The sequence below is a fragment of the Procambarus clarkii genome, chromosome 94, assembly GCF_040958095.1.
Source record: "Procambarus clarkii isolate CNS0578487 chromosome 94, FALCON_Pclarkii_2.0, whole genome shotgun sequence".
Lineage (NCBI taxonomy): Eukaryota > Metazoa > Arthropoda > Malacostraca > Decapoda > Cambaridae > Procambarus > Procambarus clarkii.
The window spans coordinates 12,060,205-12,088,085 of NC_091243.1; the positions used below are offsets into that span (position 1 = coordinate 12,060,205).

Consider the following 27,881-nt stretch of genomic DNA (forward strand, 5'->3'; position numbering starts at 1 on the left):
CATAAAAGTAATTACCTCAGTATAGTTATCATACTGGATGAGACAAGTGTTTAATTATGTATTAAATTATTTAGGGAGAGGCAAACCTGGTTGGGGAAAAGAATCGACGAGACCGCCTTGGTGGCCGAAAGATGTTCCGTGGGCAAATGTGAGGATGGATGCTAGATCAGATGACCAAAAACAGAAGGTAAAGGTAAAATAATCTTGGGAATGTATTTTTTCTAATTGTAAAATTTTGGTTTTGAGTGTACATGAAAAACCTTGTTTAAGCAAGATACTCGCACGCTTCTAACGGCAATATCACTGAAGGCACCATTGGACGGGATCATGAGAGTCAGGGCAGGGTGGCACTTTACCAGCTTGTGAAAGAAGGCTCTTAACAAGCTTAAGAACAGGAGGACTGTTCTTAGTCCTCTTGTTCTTAAGATTGTTGAGAAGGCGGGAGACCTTTCACTACATATTGGACTGACAAAAGAACACCTATTATAAAATTGAAAACTACATTGCATGGCATCCAGAAGGAAGTGATGTCAAGGACCACCCTGCCTCAATTGTTGTGATTCTGTCCAGTGAGACCTTCAGTAATTTTGCCTTCAGGAGCATTTGAGTAGAAAAGTTAAGAAAATAACATCTATTAAAAGTTATAAGTGCAATTATTAATGCTGTTAGTTTTACTTTATGAATGGTCAGGTATTTTCTGATCGAGGTTTTTTCAGTTGCTTCCTTGGCTATCAAAGTTTACCCATAACATAGCAGACACCCGAACTTGTCGATTTTCACTTCCCCTTGACGAGCTTTTCAAATAGTCTTGCAACATGTCTGGGAAGGGGAGACAATGGAGAGTATTCTAAAACCACCACCAAAGAAAGCACCTGCTAGCATGCAAAAGAATGGAAAACAGTACTTAACAGCACATTCAAATGATGTTTGTGGTTACAAGAACATTCAGTGTGTGGATCTAGCTCATGCAAGTTCTTCATTTTTGTGCATGTGTTGCTGCTAACTGTGCATTGGAGAATAACCTGGGGTATTTTGCTCAGAAAAAGTGCATCAAGTAATGCAAAATGCACCTTTCTGAATGCCTACTTAATTGCTCTTATTAACAACCTTAAAGTCTTTAATCTCTATGTATGCTTGGATGGCCTGGTTTAAGTGGAAACAGCCAGCTCCTCAGACAGTTTTACACCTGACACATGTACCTGGTGGTAGCCATGTGGTTACCTTACCTAGAGGTTACCCGAGGTGTTTTCGGGACTTAGCGACCCCGCGGCCCGGTCCTCGACCAGGCCTCCTTCTAGAACTGGTGGGTAATTCAATAACTAGTAATTTACTGTACAATAGTTTGCAAGAGGATAGATAATTAATTGTTTTTGTTGTGTCTAATTAATGTTTGAAAGGGATGTAGAGGAGTTTATTTCTGTTCTTTTGTGTAATAGTGAAGAGCTGCTCATGTGGTGGATTGAGAATACCAGTTATCCCTTCCCAAATACATGGCAAAACTGTTGGAAAAGTAATTTGTTTTGGTAAGATGAATGTCAATGCAAAATGCAGGGGGAGGATGTCATCTTTGCAGTGTCCCTGGGTGCCTGATGACTGGAGAAGCAATTGAGTGGCCACTTAGAGTTTCATACCACTCAATGCCTTATATTTGTTAGTGCACACATTATCAGTGCATTTTTCAAGTTTGTTGTATATATCATCAGTAGTAGTTAAATGTTAAACATCATATTTGCCAAGATGTTATGAAAAATACAAATATCAAATGTAGTCAAGTTCCCCTAAATTAGCAGCAGTCTTATGTCTATAGATTCTTTTCTTAACAAATTATGTAATGACAGAAGTAAACTTCAGATGCTTCTCTTCTCAGGAGCAAGGTCATTCAGTTTCTTATTTTAATCTTTTCACATGATGCTACTAGTAATGTTACTCTTGTACAACCATGCTGTATTTCAAAGAAAGATTTTAAAAAGATTGTCCATTATGCAGGTTTCTTGGACAACTGCACTTCGTCAAATTGTTGTCAACTGTTACAAATATCACGGGCGGGATGACCTTTTACCGGCTTTTAATGAAGAGGATGAGAAAAATCAGGTACAAACTAGTCTTTATTTTTGTATAGTAATGGTTTATAAATGTATATAAATAAATGTTTAGATTGTGTGTGCGCAACATACAGTACTGTACGATAAATTTACATTTACGCCTAAATGCACACTGTCTACCATCAATCTGTATGGGTTCGGATCAAGTGAACTTAAACGTACTCGAATGTGAATGTGACATACTCGGGGTGGGGGTGGGGGGGGGCTAATGTGAATGATAAGCAAGTTATGGTTATTGCTAGAAATTAACACTTTCGCACTCTCGGCGCTCAAAAAAAATAATACCCTAGATGCTTTCGGCGCTCAAAAAAAATAATACCCTAGATGCTTTCGGCGCTCTGCGCGCCTACGCGGTAAGACCGAAAAAGTGTACACTCTTTTTACTGTCCTGACAATAATTGAAGGCGCACGTATTTAAATTTGGTATCACTGTGTTTGCAATGAAATTGTCTATAAGAGCATACCTATAAAATGCCGCCCAAGCATAAGGACTATCAACACCAAATAAAAAACTATTCAGATCACTCGCCAAGAGCGCCAAACAGCAACAAAATGTTTCCACTCTCTTAATGGTTGCGAAGCCTACAGTTGTCCTACATCGCTAATTGTGGTATCATTGGAATCGCAATAAAATTCTCTACACGGACATATGCATATAAATATAGATTCAATGTCGTAGCCCACCCAAAACAGTGTGGGAAGTGGCCGAAGTGTTACCCGCGGCAGCATATCGGCGAAACTCGCTTTGAAAAGTGTATATTCAATTCACTGTCCTGACATTATTTGTCGATGTATGTATTTCATTTTTGTACCAATGTGCTCGCAATAGAATGTTCTATAAGAACATAAGTATTAACACTTTCGCGCTTTATATTAGAGATAACTCGTCGCCGTTTTTTCTTACGATTCCGCATAACAGCCTACTTTTCTCGTCCATCGAAAAAATATTTCTATAAATTCCATTTTTTAACCGAAATGGATGGGGATACTTTTGTTTTGCAGAGAATTTATTTGCAAATTTTTTGGTACCAGAATGAATATTATATCACATAAACTTCTATGAGTAAAAAAAAAAATACACAAAGTATGTTTGGGGGTATGGCGAGCGTGTGGCAGTGGGTTCCCTTTAGCCGTTGATATATCCAACACGTGGGAAATATTTGTATGTGTTATGTATATGTCTGTGTAGGGAATTTTACTGCGATCACTGTCATACAAATTATAAAATGTTTCAACAAGTATAAACATGACAAACATCAAACGAACGAAAACAATGCGTTCGTTTCTGCCGCGAACGCATACTGAGCGACGTGGTTCTATATTTGGCGCTTCTCTTACACATGCTTTGTACAAATGTTATACAGTTCATCTTATAGAAAATTTTATTGCGAACACATTGGTATAAAAAAGAAATACGTACATAGAAAAGTAGGGTCAGGAAACGTATAAACTTTCCAAGCATGATTTCCCCCCTGTGTTTTCGCCAGTGCGCTCGCGGCTAACTACTCTCCACTTCACACACTCTTGCGGGTGGGCAATTACCTATATTAAACATTCATATGCATATGTCCGTGTAGAGAATTTTATTGCGATTCCAATGATACCAAAATTAGCGATGTAGGACAACTGTAGGCTTCGCAACCATTAAGAGAGTGGAAACATTTTGTTGCTGTTTGGCGCTCTAGGCGAGTGATCTGCATAGTTTTTTATTTGGTGTTGATACTCCTTATGCTTGGGCGGCATTTTATAGGTATGCTCTTATAGACAATTTCATTGCGAACACAGTGATACCAAATTTAAATACGTGCGCCTTCAATTATTGTCAGGACAGTCAAAAGAGTGTACACTTTTTCGGTCTTACCGCGTAGGCGCGCGAAGTGCCGAAAGCATCTGGGGTATTGTTTTTTTTTGAGCGCCGAGAGCGCGAAAGTGTTAAAGGTCACATAAGGATGCGTTCGACCTGCAACATATATAAAAACTACGTCGATTACATGCGTCGTGTCAATAATACAATTGTTTTACCACGATGATTCACTGCCACGCCGTTTTCTTTTATAAGCTGTTCGGCTATTAGAGAAAACGTAAATTACATGGCAAACATTTGTATACTATTCCCAAGTTGATCGGATAATAAATGGATTTTATACAAATATTTTTGCTCGTGACGCCCGCGAGGGGCACGAGTGCGGTGTGCTTAATAATATTGGTGCCGACTCACGTCTGCTGGAAAGCGCGAAAGTGTTAATTGTCTGAAAAAATTTGAATGTTGAAGTGCTGGAAGTGGTCAATCAGTTTAAAAATCTGGGATGACTAATTAATTACAAAGGAATTTGTGTAATAAAATTACAATTTAACAAGTCAAGGTAGGAATTGACTGGTTTATTCAAAGTCCTGATAAGAAAAATAATATAGATGCAACCAGAGGTCTGCATGTGCTAGCATTAGTGTATGGTTTTAACATGATCATGTGGAGTTAGAGCAGGAGAAATTAATAAGCTGTGAAGATTGTATAGTGTTTGGAGAATAAACAGGTATAGCACTTTTTGCTATACCTGACACTTTTATGATGTGTATTGCAAAAGTCTGTTAACTATACATTTGAGTGTAATGAAATGGTTTGGAATGTTGAAGAAGAAAAAGCCTAGGACGAAGGCATAGGAAGCTGTGTACAAGTTGGGAATGAGTGTACAACACACTTCATATGGTAAGGGACGAGGCTAGGTGGAGGTGGTTTAAGAGGGAGCAAATGTATATATTTATCTGATTTGACAATATACTTAATCTTTTGAAGAAGTGAGGTGCTGCTGTGGAGGACTGCTGTAAAGTATCGGTGCATGTATCAGTGATGCCATATAAAATTAATGTTATTTAAAGTGGATGAGTTATTTTTTCTGTAACAACATTCACTAGATTGTCCACCATTACCCTGTGGGCTGAGGCCTTCCCACCCCATAAAAAGGGAAAATGAAGCAATAAAGATGTATGTGTGTTCATGTAACACAGAAGTTTCTGGCCATTGAAATCATGTGTACAATCCTTCTTCCCATCCTTTTGTTTGCTTCTTTCCTTGCTTACTGTGAAGTTTCAGTCACATTATTATTCCGCACATTAGATGGTGCTACATAGCCTTCCCGGTTTGGTGCCTTCTTTTGATAATTACTTACTTCAGTCACATTAAATGTTGCTTAGAAATTCTTGAAGGCTGTGTTGACATCATATTTTGTTTGTGTGTGTTTTACATTCATGATAATAAATTAGAAAAACATATTGCAGGTTGGAGGCCAAACCAGCTCAGTGTACTCTGGCCCAGTAGTGCAGACCATCAGTAACCCAGATGGCACTGTGTCTATTGTCCAAGTGGATCCTAGTAACCCTGTAATTCAGTTACCTGATGGAACTACTGCGCATGTTCAAGGAATTGCCCATGTAAGTTGGCAATATTCGTCTGTAAGTTAAAAGTAATCATGCGTTTGAAATATATGATTATTGATATGAATATATTCAAAAGATGCTGTTGCACTTACTTGCCGACAAAGCCTAACTAACAAGTTAATTAGTCTCAGTAATGTAAACTAATATATATAATGTATATAATTTTCATACACACATATACTGTATATATACTCACATGCATGATGCCCAAAAATATTAGAAAGTTTTCTTTTACAGAGTGGTAGATGGTTGGAACTAATTAATAAGTGAGAAAGTAGTGGAGGCCAAAACCATCAGTAGATTCAAAGAAATGTATAACAAATTCTTACATGACTTGAATTACAGTACAGTATATGACAAATTCTCCAGGTATGCTCCTCGCATACAAAGAGCACCGAGTTGTCTTACAAACCAAATTTTGTGAAATATAAAATTTTTTAAACATTTTCTCCTATGGACAGACACATTTTTTCATTGCATTATATACGAGTAAGATTTTATATTTTGTTTTCAAGTCAAAAAACTCAGAAATTTCACCAAACATAACCCTAAACTAACATAACTTAATCAGTAATTCAGGTTTTTAATGTGATATACATTGGTTCATTCCTAACAATATTACTAATGTTGAAAGAAATATTTGAAATTAATCAAAATTGATCTGCCTGTTAAGCAAATTGGACCTTGCTTACTAGGTTAAGAAGTAAGGTTTTTACTATTAGGTATGGCATATATGTATGCAGTGTGTGTGTATGTACATTATCCTGTAATATATATATATTTTATATACAGTATATAAAAATATATATTTTTATTTTAACTTCATAGACTGCCATTTGTTTGGTGAACATAGTGAGCTTTACAGAAGCAATATAGTGCTCTCTTGAAAAATTCAAACATATAACAGATCTCTCAAGACAAAGGATAATATCCACCTACCAGATTTTCCCTTTTTGAATTCTGGATTTCTCAAGAAAATCTGAAAGCCAAAGGTGACTGGGATGAAACTGTAACCTCAGTTCTTCATGTAACGTAATTTCCATCAAATCATATTTCTTTTCCTGTTTTTGATAATCTTACTTTTTTATTTATAAATATTGTTCAAAACAATACATTTGTATTATAAAAATGTTTTACCGAACTAGTACTCGCCTATAAATTAAATGACCGAGTCTATGCTATTTTTTCCAAGGCATGCAGATTTTTGTGCGAGTACAGTCTAACCCCTTGTTACTCGAGCATTTTCACTGGGTGTTCTGTAATATGTTATTATTTGTGAGTTGAAGGTACTCATGCAGTGAGAATAGTATGGGTACATCAAACAAGGGTAACATGAACTTCTTTACCAAATATAAGACGGCAGAGTTATTAGAGAAGCATGTTCGTGGCCAGGGAGGAAAGTGGATGGCAGAAATATATGGCATTTGTACTTACAGTATTATTTCCGACATGAAAATCCAGCGTTGAATGAAATGTCTCTTTTATGGTGGGTTCAAGTGGTCCTCACCACTCTGACATTCTCACCTATCAGATCACACCAGACCCTTGTGAGTTAATAAGAGGTCCAAGTAAATTTTACTCAAGAATGATATTTTCAGACTTTGCATTTCTTTGAAATTTAGCCTTAAAACATAAGTATGATTATTATCTGTTAATTTAAATTTTTAGTAAACAAAAATACTTATTAAAATAAATTTCAGATTTACAAATATTACTGAAGTCATTTTGATGGTATCATTGTAAAGACAAGACACAGTTCTAAACTTGTGTTAGAGGAAATTTCTAATTTGTTTCCTAATAAAGAGGAAATTTCTAATTTGTTTCCTAATAAAGAGGAAATTTCTAATTTGTTTCCTAATAAAAAAAAATAATGAATTTGGTGTTCTGAATTTTGTCTGCCCAAAATTTATTTTTATAAATAAGCCACAAACACAAATGTAAAGCTTTTTGGGTTGTGTATTGTGTGAAAATTTTATCAAAATTGCATGGAACCAACAAACTGAAATAGGAAAACCTTATGTTTTTGAGATTTTAATTTTCCTGCCAAAAATGTTATAATTTTCCTGCCAAAAATGTTATAATTTTCCTGTCACAATTTTTCAACAATATCGGTTTTAATTATATAACTTGTTTGCAAATAATTTCCAATGATTTGTGTTTAGTTAATCCGATTGTTTTATGTCTTCAAAGCAATTAAAAAAATATAAAATAATATACTAGTAGACAACCCACCATTATTACAAGATTTTCTTGCTACTAAAAAAATCAAATACTTAAAGAGTTGACTGATATCTTTAAAATAAACTCAAAATCTAGCTTAAAATGTAGGCTGTAAAAATGGTAATATAAAAAAAGATTGCAAAATACATAAAAGATAAATTACTTAAAATTTACTCAGACCACAGACCTATGGCCAAAACTTGGTCCCCTCAGAGGCAGAGAGAGAGCGAGCAAGGATACTGGATCACTTTGAGGAAATAACAACCAGAAAGTAGAACGAGACTGAGATGACAGCAAGGCAAAAGTTAACAAAATAACAAACAAGACGTGAGCAGTTAGGTCGTTTCATTGTTATTACCACCTGCCCATCACCAAGTGGCAGCACTGGAAGCTGGTAGCTCAGGCCCCTTAAGTCTTGAGCCGAACCAAGGTGAGTTAAAGTCCAAGGGGCCAAAACCAAAGGAAAGGACCCAAAATGACAAATAAGAAGATCCTGATGTTAACTGAACCAGGTCCTGATACTAGCCTGGACCTGAATCAGATCCTGATATCTGATACAAATGGAATGAGTCAAAGGATGGCCTGCAAAGCTAGGAAAAACAAATCAAGAAGCTACCTACAAGTCTAAGAGGAACATTGCAAAGATAATGCAAGGAGACAAAGATAAAAAGGATGCAACCAAAGAGGATGAACAAACTGCAGAGTTGGTGAGACCCACTCAGGGAAGGGAACAGAATGGGAACCCTTTGATAACAGGAAAACCTGAACCCCCCAGTGCCTAACCAACATACCAGCTCGGTTAAGCCAGCTCGGCAAACTGCATGAAAGAGAAGGGGGAAGGGAAAGGTGCCATTACCCCTGCAGGCCTAAGGAAAACGCCCAGAAAACCCAAGTATCGTAAGGTCAAGACTAGAAACCGAGCCACTTGGCACCCCAAAGCATCGTCAAAGCATGAACTGCAAACAGGCCTCAATGGACACCTACCCTGACAGGAAAAGATTGACCAAAGCATGAAAGATAATCCCCTCCCCCCACACACAGAAGGGAGAGAACCTATTGTGTATGGAATAAAACCATGGTGGAGAGGCTGCTAAGGCACAGCTGTTGCCAAGAAAGCAAAAAACATAAACTGCCTGAAAATTGAAGTGGACAAATGGGGAAGTGGATCCAAACTCTCCTCGCTCAAAACAGGAGTGAGAAGAGCTCGCAAGCAAACTAATTGAAATGTGAATAGCTAGGATACAACTGCTGCAGCCCCTACTATAAAACAGGAAGCACAAAAAAGAACAGTTGGGGACTGCAAACAGCTCACCAAGCTTCCCCTTAAGAAATAAGATGCCCACTAACCAGGGCAAGGTTGGGACTCCAAACCCAATAGGAACCTGAACCCTGGAAGGAAACCACCTGCATAAATGCTGAGAGCAGGCAAGCTGACAAGAACCTGTGAGAAATATGATGAAACCCAGGAACTGGTCATCCCCCAGAAACATACTAGGGAAGTAGCCTAAGAACGAGCCCAAACAGCAACAGAGAGCGGCTTAGTAACCCCTGAGCAGAACATAAAAGGATTTATTGTTTGTATGTATTAATAAAATGTTATTAATTTAGTTTTTAATTAAAAACCCTCCCACATAAGGCACCACAGACAAAGCAGTGAGAAAGTCACTCATGGACCCTCTACAGGCTCCCTCCAGTCCAGATCCCCTACAAGCAAAGACATAAACCCCCCAGAACTGAAGGCTATGGTTCAGAGACTGGAAAACGTCTACTAAAGTGACTGCCGGAGCCAAGTATGGGGCAATCTCCAGAAATGGAACCCAAATTCCCAAATGCACCAAGTAGGGCAGTGATAAAAAAAACAGCCTGGAACTATGTCAGGAGGAGAGAGAAAAGGCCTGGCACTAGACACCAGCTGGGCCAGAAAAACAGGATATTTTTTGTATTTCCTCGTTACTTACACAGGAAGCAGAGCAAAAACCTGAAGGTTCTTCATTTGTCGCAAAGGCTTGGAGCACTACACAAGGTAGCACCAAGCAAATGGCTGAAGTTCACCACCCGAGTTGCCATCTTCTAGTGCTGTCATCTGGTGGTGGGGAGGTGGTACTAATGGTGAAATGACCGAACTGCTCGATTTGGTTTTGCAGTTTTGGGTTTGCAGTTTTTATTTGCTTTGCCCCACTGTTGTCCGTTTTCTCACTACCCTTCTGGCCAGCCTGTCCTTCTATGGTTTTAAAACGTCAAGAAAACGGATAATTTAAAGTGTCCTCTCCTAACCTAACAGACTAAACCAGAGGACCCAAATCAGAAAACGGGACAGTACGTCACTTTTGCGAGCCGCTTCCATTTTCTAGTACTGTATAACAATTTTTGGCCTTTGTGACACATACGAGCGAAAAACGACGTTCTTTTTAAGAGGACAGGTTGTTCTGGCAGCGTTCTCCTCAAAGTGATTAGTATCCTCTGCTCTGCACCTCTCTGATGGGATCAGATTTTGACCTTTGGTCTCTGGTCAGCTATTAATGACTCACAAGGTCTTGGTTTTATCTTTGTATTATTATTATTATTATTATTATTATTATTATTATTATTATTATTATTATTATTATTATTATTTATACTGTATATACAAAAGTTCTTACATTCTTGTAAAACCACTAGCATGCATAGCATTTCAGGCAGGTCCTTAATCCTAATTTTCCCTGGAATACGACCCGCCAAATTGTTTAGCAACCAAGTACCCATTCACTGTTGGGTACCCATTCACTCAGCCTTAACTGAGGCTTCAGTTAAGGATTGGTGCCTAGTCAACCCTAGGACACCTAGATGTCCTTGGTGCAATTTGATACAAGTGTGAAGCTATTTAGAGTGGCTAGCAATAGGGCACCACCTTGGAAGCCTTCCCAGAAAGTAAAGGAAGTACAGTATATCATATGGTTTGTGAATAAAATGTACGCAGTGATGAAAAGATATTTGACAGTCTAGCTGAAAGAAGTTATAAGAAAACTAGAAAATTTGGTGATAAATATTCCCCTCTTAAATTGGGGAATTATTTGAAAATTCGAAGTGGATATAGAACAATATGATTTGAATTTTAGGGAGCACTATATCCTTACCTTGTAATTTATTCTTTGACTAATGAATAAGTATTGTGTTTAGAATATGCCATGGTTTTTCTTGATCATATAATGATTAAACATGTAGGATTAGTGTATCTGGGGATTTGCAAACTTCATATAATCATGGTTGTGTTGTATTTTGGTGTGTTCACAACTTCAGCTACGTATGCTTGGTGATGGTGATGCAAAATTTAGATGGAAACAGATTTATCTTTGTTACTAGTCGGATCATTTTACAGGTTGCTGCACCGTGTGTTTCACAGTGTTCTTTCAGTTAATATTATTTTCACATTTTCTCCCCCTTACTTGGGTTTTTTATCATTCATAAATTCTACTTTTCCAAATGTTTATATTTTGTGCTTAAACAGTCTGGCTTTTTCCTGCAGTGAGCAGGAAATGAGAATGGTGAGCAGAGGAATTAATGACTCGAGGGAAGGGAGAGGAGCTCATTGTTCTACTCAGACAAGAGCTTTACATATTCACTCAAAGCCTGATTTATTAGCTATTCCAATTGGAATAGCCAAATGTGTTTTTTTGGGTTTGGAAGCCAAATGTGAGATGGAAGTGAAAATCTACAGAAAATATGGGGAAGACTTGGCTCAGCTGCAGATTTTGGTCTCCAAATTCACCGAGAAGGGAAATATCTACAGGCAAACCTCACGCTCTTCAGTTTTAGATAACACAGATTCAGTGATAAACCACTGATAACTTTGTATACTGCATTTTAAATTACACTAGTGAATTTGTGTTATGCATATTACAATCTCTGAGCTGATACACTATGGAGTTTTAGTGACTTAATTAAGTGTGCGGTCTGCACTTATTGGATTTGAGAGCCACATGTACCCCACATACAAGTTTGTTTTCAACCTCAACAGAATAAATAGCTTTCTCACTGACAGTCACGTGTCTCACTGGCTAGAAGCCAAGGTTTCTGTCATCCTACAATGAGCATGGTAAAAACAATAATATGCAATATATTCATTGATTGTGAGTCGCTGATTGTGGTGCTATCTTGAGGTTATCTTGAGATGCTTTCGGGGCTTTAGTGTCCCCGCGGCCCGGTCCTCGACCAGGCCTCCACCCCCAGGAAGCAGCCCGTGACAGCTGACTAACACCCAGGTACCTATTTACTGCTAGGTAACAGGGGCATTCAGGGTGAAAGAAACTTTGCCCATTTGTTTCTGCCTCGTGCGGGAATCGAACCCGCGCCACAGAATTACGAGTCCTGCGCGCTATCCACCAGGCTACGAGGTACGAGGCTGACCGCTTTTGTGGCCTCTTGATCCTAATTGATTGTTCAGGTTTGTGTTTTCTAGAGCTTCTACTTCCTTGATGACCACCACACTAGAAGATGGAGGGACGACGACGTTTCAGTCTGTCCTGGACCATTATCAAGTCAATTGTCTACTCCCTTCCCTCCTTGGTCACCCCTTTGTTTTCTTCTTCATTGTCAAATAGCTTCGAGAAATACATAGGGAGCAAACCCACTCATATACGAGTGGGTTTGATTGGGTATAAATAGGAGTTGCTGTTCCAGTTTGCTAAATGCTTGTGTTCTTATTGGTTGAATGAGAGTGAGAAGTGAAGCAGTGAAGGCCCATCATGTTAGTGACTGGTGCTAGAGAATATTTCAATAACACTGTTCAGCCTGGTGGACCAAAGTGGTTCAGCCTGGTGGACCAAACTCTCACAAGTCGAGCCTGGCCTCGGGCCGGGCTTGGGGAGTAGAAGAACTCCCAGAACCCCATCAACCAGGTATCAAGCAGGTACCAACCAACCAGTGTAACCAACACAAAGTTAGCGTAGAAGCTGAGGTTGTGATCACATCACGCTGCTACATCACCATGCCTAAATTATGGCTCAAAATATTTTGTGCAGCAGTATTTTACTTATATGATAATGTATGTAACTATCTGTTTAATTGATTTTAGATGTATATTACTTATTTAAGTGCATGCATTTGATGTTTGCTTTTGTTTTCTAACCCCAGGGCTGGAGTTAATATTATTTAATATATTATTTTAATAGTTGCATGTTACTTTTTTCTCTACATTGTGTTAAAAAAATGTTTGATCAATTATTATTTAAAAAAATCCATAGCCAGTGTCGTTTTATCCATGTAATATGCCAAGATTTTGTTTGTAGGAGGCTTTAAATTGCATGTTAACCCAACTGGTCAATTATTATTTTTATTTAAAAATAAAAAAGTTCAGAATATGATGCCAAGAAACCCTTACTCACTGTATAAGCAGTGTTTGACTCATCATATTATGCATTTTGTCAATGTAATGATTATTTTACTTTAACATTCTTGATTTATATTTCATATTCATTCACTTCTGTAAATTATAATTGGAGGATAATTATCTCAAGGAGCAGCCAGTCAGTTGAACTTAATAGGCCTGTAGAGCAGACAAGTGAACATAAAAGGAATATCAGGCTATTAATGCACACTAACTGAACCTGCGACTGTTGTGATGGCTGGTGCTGCCAACTGGGTTAGACGGTGTAGCTTCTAGTTTAAGTACTTACTGATAACATAGCAATGATTGGGTTGCTTGGGTATTATAACAATCACTTGTAAAGGGATGCTTGGGTATTATAACAATCACTTGTTAAGGGATTTGGAGTGATTTCTTCATGACTGTCTTATTGAGCGGTCACTTGGTGGTGGATGGAATTAGCTTCTGCAGTGTCTCGCTCCCTTTATCTACATGGCAATACAGTTTGCAAAGTTATGTCAAGGCGAGGAGACGAGTCATCTAGGGACTGGCGAGTGAATCCAGTCCCAGGGATAACTATTTAGCTTTTGACTCGGGAATCCATGTGACTTTTACAGTTTTTTTTTTTAATTTTCAGCTTCTTTTTCTCCTTTAGTTTACATATTTCTTTAATGCTATTGTATCCATTTGTAAGTTAGCTCCTTCCCTGCTTGCCACACTTACATTTTCCTGCATGGTTACTCCTCCTGGGTGCAAATAACTAACTGAGCAGTGTTAAAAAGGATGAGGTTGTTGATCCCACAGATCACAACACAGAATGGGGAGTCGCTGGATGGGGAGAGTGGAGGATCTGGTGGCTCGGTAGCCATTGACCTTAACCAGGTGTCTGAAGGGACTCTTGCCCATGAAGGGACCATATTACTAACAGGAGAAGATGGATCACAAAGTAAGTTAATAGCCCGCTTAGTTTGTTCTGTTATCCTTTTTTTGTGATACTCTCTTGGTCATATTATCATGGCAGTTGCTAGTCATGGCTGGACATGTTATTTCTAAACAAAAATACATATGGAAAGCGAGAAACATGTTCTATTTAAATCATAATGTATATGTAGATCACTAATTTCCATGAAGAAAGTAAATTTTTGTTTAATAATAGATCCTAATAGGTTTTGCCATTTTAGATTTTTAGAGCTATCACTTAGCCATCTTTGGGGAGTACATTTAATGGATCTATCACTGCAGCAGGATATCATATGCTTTATTTTTCCCAGGATTTCCTCTGGGGTTTAGGTCTATATAAAGCTTGGTAGTACTTGTTATGGTACTGTTTTGTGTCATTAAGAATTTTAAGTATGTTCAGAGCTTCTAAGAGTAGGGAAATTTGTTTCTCATTAATACCATAGATTCTGCCAATAGGATCCTCACCAGCACTGTGAGGATCAAAATATAATCTGCATTGAAAGACATTATTTAATTATCTTTACTCCTTATAGTGCATTAATTAATCTTGCAATATTTGAATTTTTTTTTTTACGAGTTTCTAAAATTAGAGTTAAAGATATGGTGAAAAGGTAAAACTTTAAAAAAATCCATATACTTTCTTTAATATATAAAATTCTGTATATCTAGTCTCACATCAGTTTTGTAAATTTGTTTAAAGGGCCGCTGTGTATTTTTTATTTTTATCGCGTGTTTCAAGGAAAATGTAAATAAATCGAGCCGTGAATGTAATGAAACACCTTTTTGAATCTATCAGTATCTCCCTGATCTATAACACTAGTGTGTCAAGCATTCACTGATACATATATACATTCATTCATACATACATACAGTATCAATGAATGTATGTATCAATAAGAGCTAAAGAATTAAGGAAACTGCAGAAAGTTTCTATCTCCATGTTGCTAGTTTCAGGAAGCATCTGTTGGTCCCTTCAGAAAGAGGTGCTTCATTACATTCAATGCTGGCTCTTTTAGTTCTCTACTTTGTAAGTTGTATTTTGAGAATAATGGAAAATGTTTAAGACCTAACTATATCTCCTTTAATTTGATCAGTTCCAGTTAATGTGTCGGGCTCGTATCCAGTATCAGGGATGATAACAGTGCCATTACCAGTGTATCAAACTGTGGTGGCCAACATCCAAGGATCTGATGGCCAACCTCTACAAGTGATGACACCAATTGTGCAAGTCCCCAAACTAGAACCTGGTCTAGAAAACACCGTTGAAGTTTCTGCAGGTCTTAATGCCTCGCTGGATGCATCAACAATAATTTCTTCTGGACAAGGGCATGTACAGGTGAGCATTTACTAAAAGTTTAAAAAGTCTGATTTTTCAGAAGATCCTAACAAGAGTATTAATCAATCTGGCAATACAAGTGTTAGGCTTTAGAGGGTGTGAAGAGCATACAGTTATTAACTCCTCACTTACTAGTTCCATACTTAATGTCTCTATATTTATAAATCCACTAGGCTGTTGGCTTATCATCTCAGAAGTATGAATATCAACTGTTGCCTCTTTCTTGAACACGTAAGAAGAATTAGTGTGCAGTGTTAATGCATCTGCGCCAATGACCTCATTGTTACGGCGACAGAGGTATTTTAACCAATCAATCAGTTAATGCATTTCTCAGTTAATTTGGAAGAGTTTAAAATAGACAATTTTGTTTAACTCTGAATGGTGTGATATATCCATTGTTATGTAGAAATTAGTACAGTATTTATAGTTAGGGTATTTTGCTTATATTTCTTTTTTATAAAAATCTCTTCTGTATTTCATTATTTAGTTCAGTATAGCATCCCAGTTTGTATAATTTGGTATGTACACTTCCCCATGTTAGAATTAGGCGCTTCAAAAGTCTGGTGCTATTGAAGAATGTCAAGTGTAGTGTGCTGTATTATCCTTAAAGGTTGCAGTTTTGGTGGGAATAATGGGTAGGGATGTAGCAGGGCAGATCTGGCGAGTGAGAATATGATGACGTAGGGGACGGAGTTTTAGCAGCACACTAGAAGTAGTAGGAAACATATTCATGGAGGAGGAGGGGTGAATGTTTGGGCATGTTGGTATATAATGACTCTCACCGGGCGCAACACACCGAGTCTCGTGGAGTAGTGGGGTGCTGCTGTGCATGATGCGTCTCTCTCTCTCTATGAAAGTGTGAACGTGCAGTGGTAATGGTTTTTGTTTTTGCATTGTAGTTGAGATTACATCATTGTTGCAAGATTATCTTCAGGGCTCATTTCATAATCAGCTTTGATGATATAATGTTTGTCATTTTATTTCAGCAACTAAAGTCATTGGTCAGGAATCCTATACTTCAGCTAATAAAATACTTAACACTGTCATAATGTGACCTTTGCACATTTCAAGAATCATTATTTACTTTGCATTATAATTGAGGAATCTGAAATTTGCAAACTGGGATATAATCTTGATCCTGAAATTGCTGATATACACCACGGAACTTTGATAGATGAGGTATCTATGGCAATTCTGGTTTTATCTGCTGAATGAGTCTGCAGTTATTTCCTCTTTCTTCCCATATATCGGTTCCATATACTGTCTCCACTCGATCATCTGGACTATATGGGAAGGACCCCCAGCCGGATTATCACGTGTTCCGGATAATAGTACTTTTTTACCACTGAGTCAAAAAGGGACCATTTCCAACAATTTTTATACCACACTCATGATTAGAATTGACACGCACTAATTACTGTGTGGGGCTGGGTGGGTGGTTAGCTGCCTAGCTGGTAGGTGGGCAGAGAAAATGGGTGGGCAGGCAGGGATAGGTGGGTTCCGGCAGGTGGGTTTTGGATGAGTGGATGGCAGGTAGATGGGCTTGGTGGGTGAACAGGTTCGAGCAGGCAGGTGGGTGGGTGGGTGGGCGTTCAGGCAGGTGGGTGAACAGGTGGGTGGGTGGATTGACAAGTGGGTAAGTGGGCATGTAGGCATGTGGGTGAACAGGTTGGTGGGTGGGGTGAGCAGGCAGGTAGGTGGGTGAACCGGTGGTTGGGTGGGCGAGCAGGCAGGCAGGTGAACAGGTGGGTGGATGGATTGGCAGGTGGGTAAACAGGTGGGTGGGCAGGGAAGTGGGTGAACAGGCATCCATCGACAAAGCCGACACATTGGCATCCCTACCACATCCAGGAGTCTGAGAAAAATATAATCAGTGCCTGTGCTAAAGACCAGACTTCAGCTGAAGCACTTGAAAAAACGACTGTAGAGACACCCTCAGCTGCTGCCAAAAGCCAAACAAGGTGGCACCATAAGGCATAATTAAGCAAGATGTTGAAAAGGAGAACCCCAAGTGGAAGAATTAAGAGTTGGCATGAGTGGCAGCAATTAAGGTATCACTATCATCTTCATAAAACAAAAGAGACTTTCCTGTTAAAGTGAAGCTTCACTGTAGCTTCTGTTGACAGCTAACGCTTAAAATGAGAAGCCCGAGTTCTTAAACAGGCAGCAGTCTAGTAAGCTTCAATCCTATTGGGAGGCATGGCTAACATTCTTGTCCAGTAATGACAGGTGTTACGTATCTGAAGGAACAAAACTGAAACCAACAGGCAAACTGACTTGGGTAACAGGAATGAATGTCATTGCCAAAGAAAAGTTTTATTCTGAAAAGCTGCAAAGAACCACGATCAGCTTCTTGCATACAGGGAAAATCCATAACTTTCCAGTCATTCTTATAGGGTAAACAAGCCTCACAAAAGCATGGGGAACCCTCTTCCCATACTTTTTAAGAAAATAGTAGATTTAACGGGTGTGGGTGTGTTGGCAGCTATCAAACACGAAACATTGTGAAACAGCAAACTGAAATGCACACAAAGTTACAAAACATACTGTAGATAATAACAACAAATTCATTTAATGATTCTGAAAGCCACGCCTGTTAACAGACACGACATACTAACAACAATACGGTCAGAGCCAAGCTAGTCCATTTGAACCTAGTGGACCCTTCTGGCTCAGGCTTGGGGAGCAACTGAATGATCTACTCAGAAAGAGTCATTTCATTTCACTTGACACTATTTCATCTGAATATTAAAATACAGTACCTCCACAGACTACAGCTTAACCACTTATGGGCTTGCTTATTGGACAGCCCTGCATTATACCATTGCCATACATGTACACAGTTGCTGTAACCCATCCACAGCTTTACAGTATTGGATGGGTGCCCACTGTATAGTTGGGTGTCTTGTGGAAATCAATAGTCTTGTTTTGTATTTGGCAAAGGAAAAATAATTGTTTACATTTTCTGTAGAATATTTGCTTATCTCAGTCCTTTTCTGAAATTCCCATTTACAGTCGAAGGTTTAATTAATCTTCAGAAATACTGTTCAGTTACACAGACAAATCACAATAGCGTGATGCATCAAATGAAAATTTGTAACCATGTCGTAGGTCGGTCGATTAAGGCAGCGTCTGGGATCCTCTCGGACGTAGGTTCGAACCCTCGTCACAGCCCTTGTGGATTTGTTTACTGTTCAGTAAACAAATCATCATCTTTGATGATTTGTTCATCAAAGATGAACAGTTCATCTTTGTTTTTATACATACATACAGGTAAAAGACTTTTGTTACAGATGTAGGAAGAGAAGCACAATATAAGGAAAAGTCCACCTCTTAAGATAACAGTGCAGTAATAAGTGTTGCAAGAATAGCTAGCTACAGAAATGTGCTGCCATATGCAAGGCTGAAGATGGCACTCAGGGTTAATGTGCAGTTGACTGACTAGTACACAATTAAGGTTTTCTTTTCATTTTACAGGATGATGATGATGATGATGATGATGATGGGAGTGTTGACATGGTGGACAAGGAATGATGAGGATCTTGTCTTCTGGTGATGGTAACAGTGATAGGCTACCATGATGCATTTGTCCAACATGATAGTAACCAGTGGCTCTGCAATTTCTCATCCAGCTTGTCTTTCTGCCCATCTTAGCTTCTCAACCAAAGACTAGGGTGTGCTTTCTGGAACGTGTCTCTGAAAGTTGTGGAGCATTCTTTAGTCAAAACTCCATAATATGGCCAGTATTATTTAACTTAATTCTTTCAACTTGGCCAGTTACAAAATTCATACATCCAGTGTCTGCGAATTTTGGCCCTAGATTCAGATTTAAACCATACCAGACAAAGCCATTGAAAGGAGTGTGATCCTCCACAGGAAACTATTTTTGTACGAGTATAAAATATGGTGTTGGATAGAATATAATATTCTGCAAGCTATGCAGAGTTCAGATTTTTAACGTGAAAACCAATATTAAGTTTTGGTATGGCTTTAAATTTGTCTTTTATCTAGTTAAATACACTGTATGAAGGAAGAAGTATGTTTGATACTGTCTTGCTTATTGTTTCAGATCATTAGAAAATACCATTTATTGATTTAAAACTGTAATGAAGACCTTGTTCATTGAGTTTCACCTCTAGCAAAGATTATTTTTTAAGAGAGCCTGTAAGGGTAACAGCTTTACTGTTGAAATATATTAAGGTAACTTAGATCAAAGAGGCACTTAATAGGTTTGAAGTGTTTAGTTTAATGTATTGTGTATGTGCAATTAGGTCCCGAGTGTATCCTTTAACTTGAAAATATTTATTTAATACCCCCCTTTCCCCACCTATGAAGTTGATGTAGTTTGCTTTGTATTTGTCATTTGTAATAGAAGTTGCTCAGTGTTGTATATCTAAGTAACACCTGTTAGCTACGGAAGTAGGAGTTCTGTTGGTAGAATTAAACAAAACAATTGCATGCATGTGTTGAGGCCTGCTTTTTTTAAGTCACTTTTTCATAGCAAATAACATCACAATGATTGAAAAGACCAGCAGATCTATAACTGAATTTTTGTGGACATATAAATTTTACAGATTAATTTTATCTTTTAAATCAAGGCATCAGTTTTGCTTTAGTAATTTCGTACAGAATTTGATGGAAAATTCTGCAGATGTAACTCCTGATGAAAGGTCACCCTTTTCTGTCTGAAACTTTACTCACATTGCTCTGGATATTGCTCCGAGCCTGTGGCACCTTAAACTCCATTAAAGTGATGTCACTCTGGGATATACTGTATTGATAATATCTATGAACTTTGCGAATGTTGGTAATGTTAACTATAAAATTTCGTGGCTTGTATTCCGATTTGTTATTCAAAGAATATTGAATAATGTTTTTAGAGCTGCCAATAGCGATTGATTGAAACCCTCTCAAAATTCACGTAGTTTCTTTTAAGAATGGTGAGTTACTGGTACTGCATTACTGCTGAAAATCACAGCAAACTACTCCATGTGTTCTATCATAAAGGAATGTGGATAAGTCTTTTATTACCATAACTGTCCTCCAAGACATGTAATTATTTTGCGAGTCTTAATTTATAGTTTTGTGCTCTTGAATTGGATGGATAGGTTTGTTAATTTTTTGAGAGGCTTCCACTTCGAGTCCTTGATCAAAATCTTAGCGAGTCAGATACCTTTGACATTACACATCTTGTATCTTTTTGCTCGCATGCTGATATCTAGTAATACTTTTAACGTTACGTGGCATGGACAGTGCTAAATAGTCTTCCAGGCTTGGCACTTTTGATAATTCCTTATTTTATGAGAGTTGGAGATTGTGTGTGAAATATGGGATATATATTTTAAAAGAAAACTTGTCTTCAGGCAATATTCCAAATGAGATTTGGGTGACCATCAGTAGAATTCATCTGTTATCCTTTCATAATTGCAAATTTAAATTTACCTAATTATTTTTTCAGTGGTTTAGCTCTTGCTGGTGTAGTTGGCATTGTTTAGGTATTTTTTGCATACAGGAAAGATTATTTCATTCTTATATTGGCATAATAATGATCATCTGGAGCTTAACTGCTCAAAGTATCTAAGTTAGCTTGGTTAAACATGCAGTTGAGGTTATTGCTTGCGAAGGTGAACTGATGGAATGAATTTGCACACTCTTAAGAGAGCTGTTTAGCCTCTATTGTTTTAGCACAGGTGTCACAGTGTGGGTTCTGGATATTGAGTTTGATCATATTCTCGTATTGTTTACGTTTATGTACACGTTTACTTTCACATGTTTTTTCATAGTATAAGTAATTCCAGAATTCTTGTTGCTATGATGTTTACCTAAGTGTATATGGTCCTGATTATCCTCAAGATGTGATAAATGACTGCATGCATAAAGGTATGCATGCACGGCTTGGTACATAAATAAGATATAACGAGTTATTCTATGCTAAATCTACCACCAGATCTCCTCGAGCTAGAAATACTGTATTAGAAATGGTAAGTTGAGGCTAAGGTGTTATGTTCTAGAGTTCAACAGTGGCCCCTCAGGTATCCAGGAAAGTGTTTTAAGCTGTTATCCAAATGGGACATGCAGTAGTAGATTGGTATAGAAGAGCATTAAGGATTCACCTTGGTTTTTTGTTCCATTTTTGCTATTATTAGCCAACAAATACCGGTAATTAAATAATTTTAATATGTAGTGCAGTGCCCAAATTAGTTTTAGTCTAATATGAGACTTGAATATATTATACAGTATCAATTTAATATGTAAAAACAAAAAAAAAAACTGTGGTATTATTTTGGCATCATAAGAAATTATGTCTTTATTAGACAGGCATGAAATATGCAATTAAATCCCTCAATAACATTGAGACATCATATTTGCTGAAATAATCTTTTTAAAAAGATAGCACTGGATATATAGATATTTCTTAACGTCTTCAGCATACTTATTGTCCTTTTGTCTAATGGTCAGTGATTGGTAAAACTCATTAAGTAACTGTGTGGGGCAGATAATGAACGTTTAGCACATTTTGTTGTTAATCTTCTGATACAGCATTAGAATTAGAGTAAAAAAAGAGCATGGCATTTGCATATTTTCTTGACACATGTTGAAGGATGACTTATTCCTCTCATAACAATTGATTTGTAATAATATGGTATCCTCCCATTATTGAGACCCTGATGACCCGTATTTATTGCAAGATCATAAGTATTTAATTATTATTTATTTGTTAATAATTGCTTGAATCTCATAAATCTTTTCATTGCTTTCACTTACTAAAATTTGTAGGTATGTATGAAATGATAATCCTGTTCCTTTCCTGTGATAATTGATGGAAAGGCTTGGGGCTTGAGATTAATGGGCCACTGTCCAGTCACTAAATCTAGAACAAGCAATCATGGCTGTGATAATCTAGTTTAGCATCTCGCCAGTATGGAACCTACAGGCTGAGCAGTCTTGGAGGAACATTGAACTAGCTTGTGAAGAAAATGCCGCCATATGCCTCTAATAAAATGGGAATATATACATGCTTCTTCATTTTAAATTATATAAAGGTTTCACAAGCATACAGGTATTCCTTTCCAAGTAATTTACTCAGTTGTGTGTAAAACATCTATTGCAGGAAGTCCATTTAACTTGTAATATGTAAACGAAATGAATAAGCTGCTTCTGGATGCTTTCTCTAAATTTAAATGTCTGAGCAGATTGAACTGTTTTAACCCTAAAAGGCCTGTTATATACAGACGACTATTTCAAGTTACTACTTTCATTACAATTTCCATTAATTAAGAATTCAAAATTCAATATTAGGTGTGATTAATGTTAGAAAAATATAGTGTTTTATTAGCTAAAAGCTTTGACAACAAATTTAATTATATTTTGAAGTTGCAGTGATAAGAAGTAAAGTTATGTGTATACGAGTAAGGTAATTAGTCCTTGTTGAAGATGTGTGTGTTGTTGTAGTGATAGTAACTATGCAGGAAACATTGAAAATTTAACCACATACTGATCTTAATTATGAAAATAAATTGCTCGAGAGCTCAAGTCTACAAGACTTATCTGAACACTGCTTGTTGGCCATAAAAGAAGAAAAACATTCCATGTATCTAACTGAAAATTAAATGTAAGCAATGCATAGAAATGGAAGCTTTTATAATATATGTAAAGCACAGTAAGGGTCACAAATCTGAATACTACTTATGATTGAGAATTAATTGGTTGATATATTTGCCCGTATGTGAACTGTTGTTCTTGTCGTGCAAGAACGTAATCGTATAATAAATTTTTTAAAGCTTAAACATATGCGAGTGCCATTTTATTCTTTGTTTTAAACAGTTATAAATTCTGTCAAAGCTTATAACATTGTGAGTGGTGGGAATGTGTAAAGATATAGGAACTTTGGACTTCCAAGCATGATTTAGTGATTTTAAACTAGTCTACTGTGGCACACCTTGGCTAATAATCTCTGTAGATGGTGAAAGGTCTGACTAATCTTTATCCGCAACTTAAATGGATTTTTCTTGTTGAATATAAACGGCTTCATTTGAAGGCCTTTTTGTTAGTCATCTTTCATTGGCCTGCTGATCTATATTAGCCACGGAGAACAGCAATATCAAAAGTATATTGAGAGAATATTGCAAATTCATTCAATTAAAGGTGCCACTTGACATGTAAATTGTATGAATTGATGCAAATGATGCACTTGTGATAATTAAAATAATTTGACAATGTATAAGAAAAATTTAGCCAGTATTACTTGGATGACTGTAATTACGGTGATCTGTGTAAATCACAAGTTAATTAATGTTCTGTCAATTACTTGTGGTAATTGTTGTTTCACGACACAGAATGTAGATATAATGTAGTAAAAACATTATGGTACAAAATAGACACCTGGGAATTTACCCTCTTGTCATCTCTATTAATCTTGTTTCAATGTTTTAATTTTACCTTCATTATCTTTAAACATTTTTATGTACATGAATATAGACTTTAATTAATCATCATCATCATGTCATTACTTTCACAGTCATGAACACTTAGTTATAAATAGTAGCAAGTTTGTTTTTTCTTGTACATAAGGTATGCTGCAGGGCAGTCACTTGATATAAAATATATTTTCGATATAAGCAGCAAGCAGGCAATGCTAGTGAATCAAGATTCAGAAACAAAAATTCTATCACGATAGATGTGCCATAATTTCTACTTCCATGTATGGTAGAGTTTTGGCGGTGGCCTTCATTACATGATTTAGTTGGTTTACCGCACTCGGCCGGAATATATGTACAGACCTTTGTACATGATTTGTCGAATGGCTCTTAATTTAATTTAGTTGGAACCTTTTTCAATTTTTTGTTTTTGTGTTTTTTTTTATCTTACTAAATAAAATTAAAAAAATATTACATGTAAATTATAGCTCTCATGTTTGTGATTTAAAATGTTACTGTGTAGTAGTGATTGTATGTGACCATCCTTCTAATCTATTAAATTTCACTGATTATCCTTTATTAATTTTCATTGTTGTGTATTTATTATTATTGTCATTGTTATCTATTATTATTATTATTATTATTGATATTATTGTTTTATTTATTTAATAAACACTAGTGGAATTTAAGTTTTTGTGTATTTCTCAGATGTATGTACAAATAAGGTTATCCCATGGTTTTGGTTGCATGGAAACTTTAATCTGCTATTCGGAGTTCATTGTGGTATATTACAGTTGTTAGTCGTCATTAGTGCTGCATTGCTGACAGTTGTTATCTTGTAATGAATACTGGAAATAGGATTGTCATAGTACAATCTTAAGGTTGAGAGTTGCATGACACGTTACAATGGTGTAGTATTGACTGGCTTTGTTTTGAAGTCTGGTTTTGTGCGACACATTTCTCGTAGAAAGCTGCGGGTTTTCTTAGGCTGTGGTTAGGCTCGACAGTCAGAGTGACAGTGGTATGATTTGCCAATTCAGGTTTATAATGAGTTAACTTTTTTACAATGTATGGTAAATCATAATTTAAAGTTTAAAGTTTCTTCATAATTACTATAGTTAATAGGATTAGCCGTTTTGAATATATACAGTATATATATATATTTTTTTTGTAAACCCGTTGCAACGGAATGTTATCTTCTGTTGTTTATCCTGATCACTCGGCATGAAATGTGTTTAATCTGAATCAGAATATTGAGAATATAGCCATTTATCTTCTACTTGCAGTGTTGTGGCTTTCATTGTTGCAAGTGTTCTTACATTCCTCCTTTTTTCTAAGCATTCATCTTTTTTCCTATATATGTGTGTATACTTTTTTGTTTGTTTTGTTTTGTTGGACAAAGACAGCTCAGTGCACTTAGTCAGTCCATTAAGGATAAATTTGTCATGCATAGTAAGTTGAGTTTTTTCATGGTTTGTGGCTGTAACTTGGGCCTTGTTATTGTAGGGTAGTAAGTACGCAAGACCTGAAGACAAGTTACAAATAAATCTCGGTGCCAAATGGACTTGTTAGGTTAATTTAATTTGATTTCTTGATTTTCTTTTCTTATTGTGTATCATGAAGTTTCTTCAGATCAATTATTTGTTCCATGTTTTTAATAATACAAGCACAAATAGTTTAGGCTTGCATCAAGAAGTCCTTGTTAATAAATATTTGGAGGTCTTGGAATAGCCAGTACAGTTATTGCATTCGGTCTTGCAACTTGTAGCATTGATTTTTTGCGCACAATCAAATATTAGTTTATTTTGATAAGAGCAGAGGAAAGATTTCAGTGATGCAAATTATATTGTATTTGAGCTTGAGTAAATATTTGTTATGCTGGGCTTCAATTCCTATACAGTGCTTGAGTGGTAGCATTCAAAACTAGCTAAATGCCAATGAATTGGAGCAACAAATTATAAGGTCAATGTGAGTTTCAGCTTCAGCCATTTTATCAGCTATTATGTGTCGTTCCTCCGGGTAATGGCGTAAGAATTTGGCCCCTGTGATCACAAGAGTTAGATTTGTGTACAATATACTTGTTATTGACTAGCAATATTACATCACAGGTAATATAAAAAGGTATTGCATTTTTAATACACAGTGAACTGATGAGCATCAATTTAGTAACAAAGTAAAGTGGATAAGGAAAGTAGTGATTTATTCATGAAAAGTGGACTTTGAGAATGGAATTTGAATTTTGTTGTTTTAAGAACTTGACCAAGCCACCGTGCAATTAATTCTATTTTAATTGGTCTTTAAATTTCTGTGGATGTAATTTATGTTAAGAATTCTCAATGTGTAAGCAACTACATTGTACCTTAAGTACAGAAGATAGTTTTCCACTACACATGTCAATTGATGTCTTTTGAGGCAGGGACTTTTCTTGAATGGTACGTGCTATATCTCTTATGTCCACTGGATATGTTCGGCCCAAAACTAAAGTGGAATTGATAATGTTAAAGAAAGGAAACATATTGTTTCTTGAAATATCATCACTGTTTAATATATTTTCATTTGGGTGTCCATAGGGTTCATTGCTTAGTTTATATCAAAGGTAAAGTGAGCTTTATTAAGTGCCATCTCAGGCTCAACTTGGCAGATGGTAATGCTTTAACCGATTTTTATTTAGTTGGTAGATCTGATAAGTGAGATATTTGTATTATTTTGGAGAGGTTTTGTACATATTGACCATTTCCAGGTGAAAGTATGAATTCTATTGAACTAATGATTTTGTCCAATATATTGTGTATGTATGTATATATATATATTATATATATATATATATATATATATATAATACATATTACACAGTATAATGTACTGTATATACAATACTGTATAATTATATATATATAAACAATATTTATTTGTTTGATGGAACTTTGAAATCTTTATGGTTTTAAGATTTGTATTTACAATGATGCTGTAAATGTTTTTTTTTTTTGCACTGCCAGTGCTTATTACACTGTATACCTCCAGAATACATTGTTCTTGCTTGGAAATGGAAAATTTGAGACTAAACGTCTGCCAAGGAGAAAGTGTAAGAGGTGGGAGCCAGGGGTAGCTTTGTACCTTTGGTAAATATGTATGTCAGAGATCTGCACATTGGACAAACTCCTACATGGTCATCCTCCTTTCTCATATTAGCTCAAGACAGTTCATGCATAATACAGTACTGTGTGTGATTCATAAATGTTATATTACTCTTTCTATTTCAGGTCTTCAAACAAAAAAAAGTTATTACATTAACTTTTTTTTCCAATTCTTGTTTTCTGTAAAATGTGAATAATAAACAGTGCATGTAAAGGCACTGTCTTGGCACTTCTAACTGTAATGTACTTAAAAACTGACTATTTTAGCCACACTTGTGTTCCATAAAGGAAAAAAAGGCCATAGGCTGAGCTCATTAGTATATAAAGCAACATGTGGTGTCCTCTTTGTATATTTTATGTAATTTATTGTGAACTGTATATAAAAAATTAAGATGAATTATCTGGTGTTTTTCTGCAAGTTCTACACGTGATATATATCAGTTGTTTACTTTCACAGAGTTTAAGGCTATATTTGTAACATTTGACCTCGTTCACAGAATTTACAATTGAAGAGCTTAACTGTATGGGGATTGATTACTTCTCACCTGAGACACTCAAACTGTTAGTACACGCTGCTTCCTCTCACACACCAGTACACGCTGCTTCCTCTCTCAGACCACCAGTACCTAAGACCACCAGTACCCGTTAGTACTACACATCGAGGCACGTGCATACCACCAGTACACACCGCTTCCTCTCATTCGAGGCACTCAAACCACCTACATCAAGCACCATTTGATAAAATTCTGATCAAGAAAAAGATTAGGGGTGGTTCTAGGTGGAAAACTATCACTTGTGGACCACAAAGAACATCGTGCCAGGAGCCTATGCTACACTTTCCAATTTCAGAACTGCCTTTAAATACGTAGACGGTGAAATACTTAAATTGTTCACGGATTTTGTTAGACCAAAGCTGGAATATGCAGCGGTTGTATGGTG

The 27,881-nt window shown here is 36.6% G+C and overlaps 1 protein-coding gene across 11 annotated transcripts in view; it reads left to right on the plus strand.

The window, feature by feature from the left end:
* The window catches only part of LOC123747399 (DNA-binding protein P3A2), a 37,786-nt gene extending 10,446 nt beyond the window's left edge, over positions 1-27,340 (plus strand). For 3 of the 11 annotated variants that reach the window (XM_069319747.1, XM_069319746.1, XM_069319750.1), the window contains exons 9-14: positions 75-193; positions 1,987-2,091; positions 5,376-5,549; positions 13,900-14,041; positions 15,150-15,391; positions 18,869-27,340. In XM_069319747.1, coding sequence (XP_069175848.1) covers positions 75-193; positions 1,987-2,091; positions 5,376-5,549; positions 13,900-14,041; positions 15,150-15,391; positions 18,869-18,925 — 839 coding nt within the window. In that variant the 3' untranslated portion in view covers positions 18,926-27,340. Of the gene's footprint in view, positions 1-74; positions 194-1,986; positions 2,092-5,375; positions 5,550-13,899; positions 14,042-15,149; positions 15,392-15,564; positions 15,689-18,868 lie in introns of all 11 variants that reach the window. The other 8 variants (XM_069319748.1, XM_069319751.1, XR_011226136.1 and 5 more) reach the window with 7 other exon arrangements.
* The last annotated feature ends 541 nt before the right edge of the window (positions 27,341-27,881 follow it).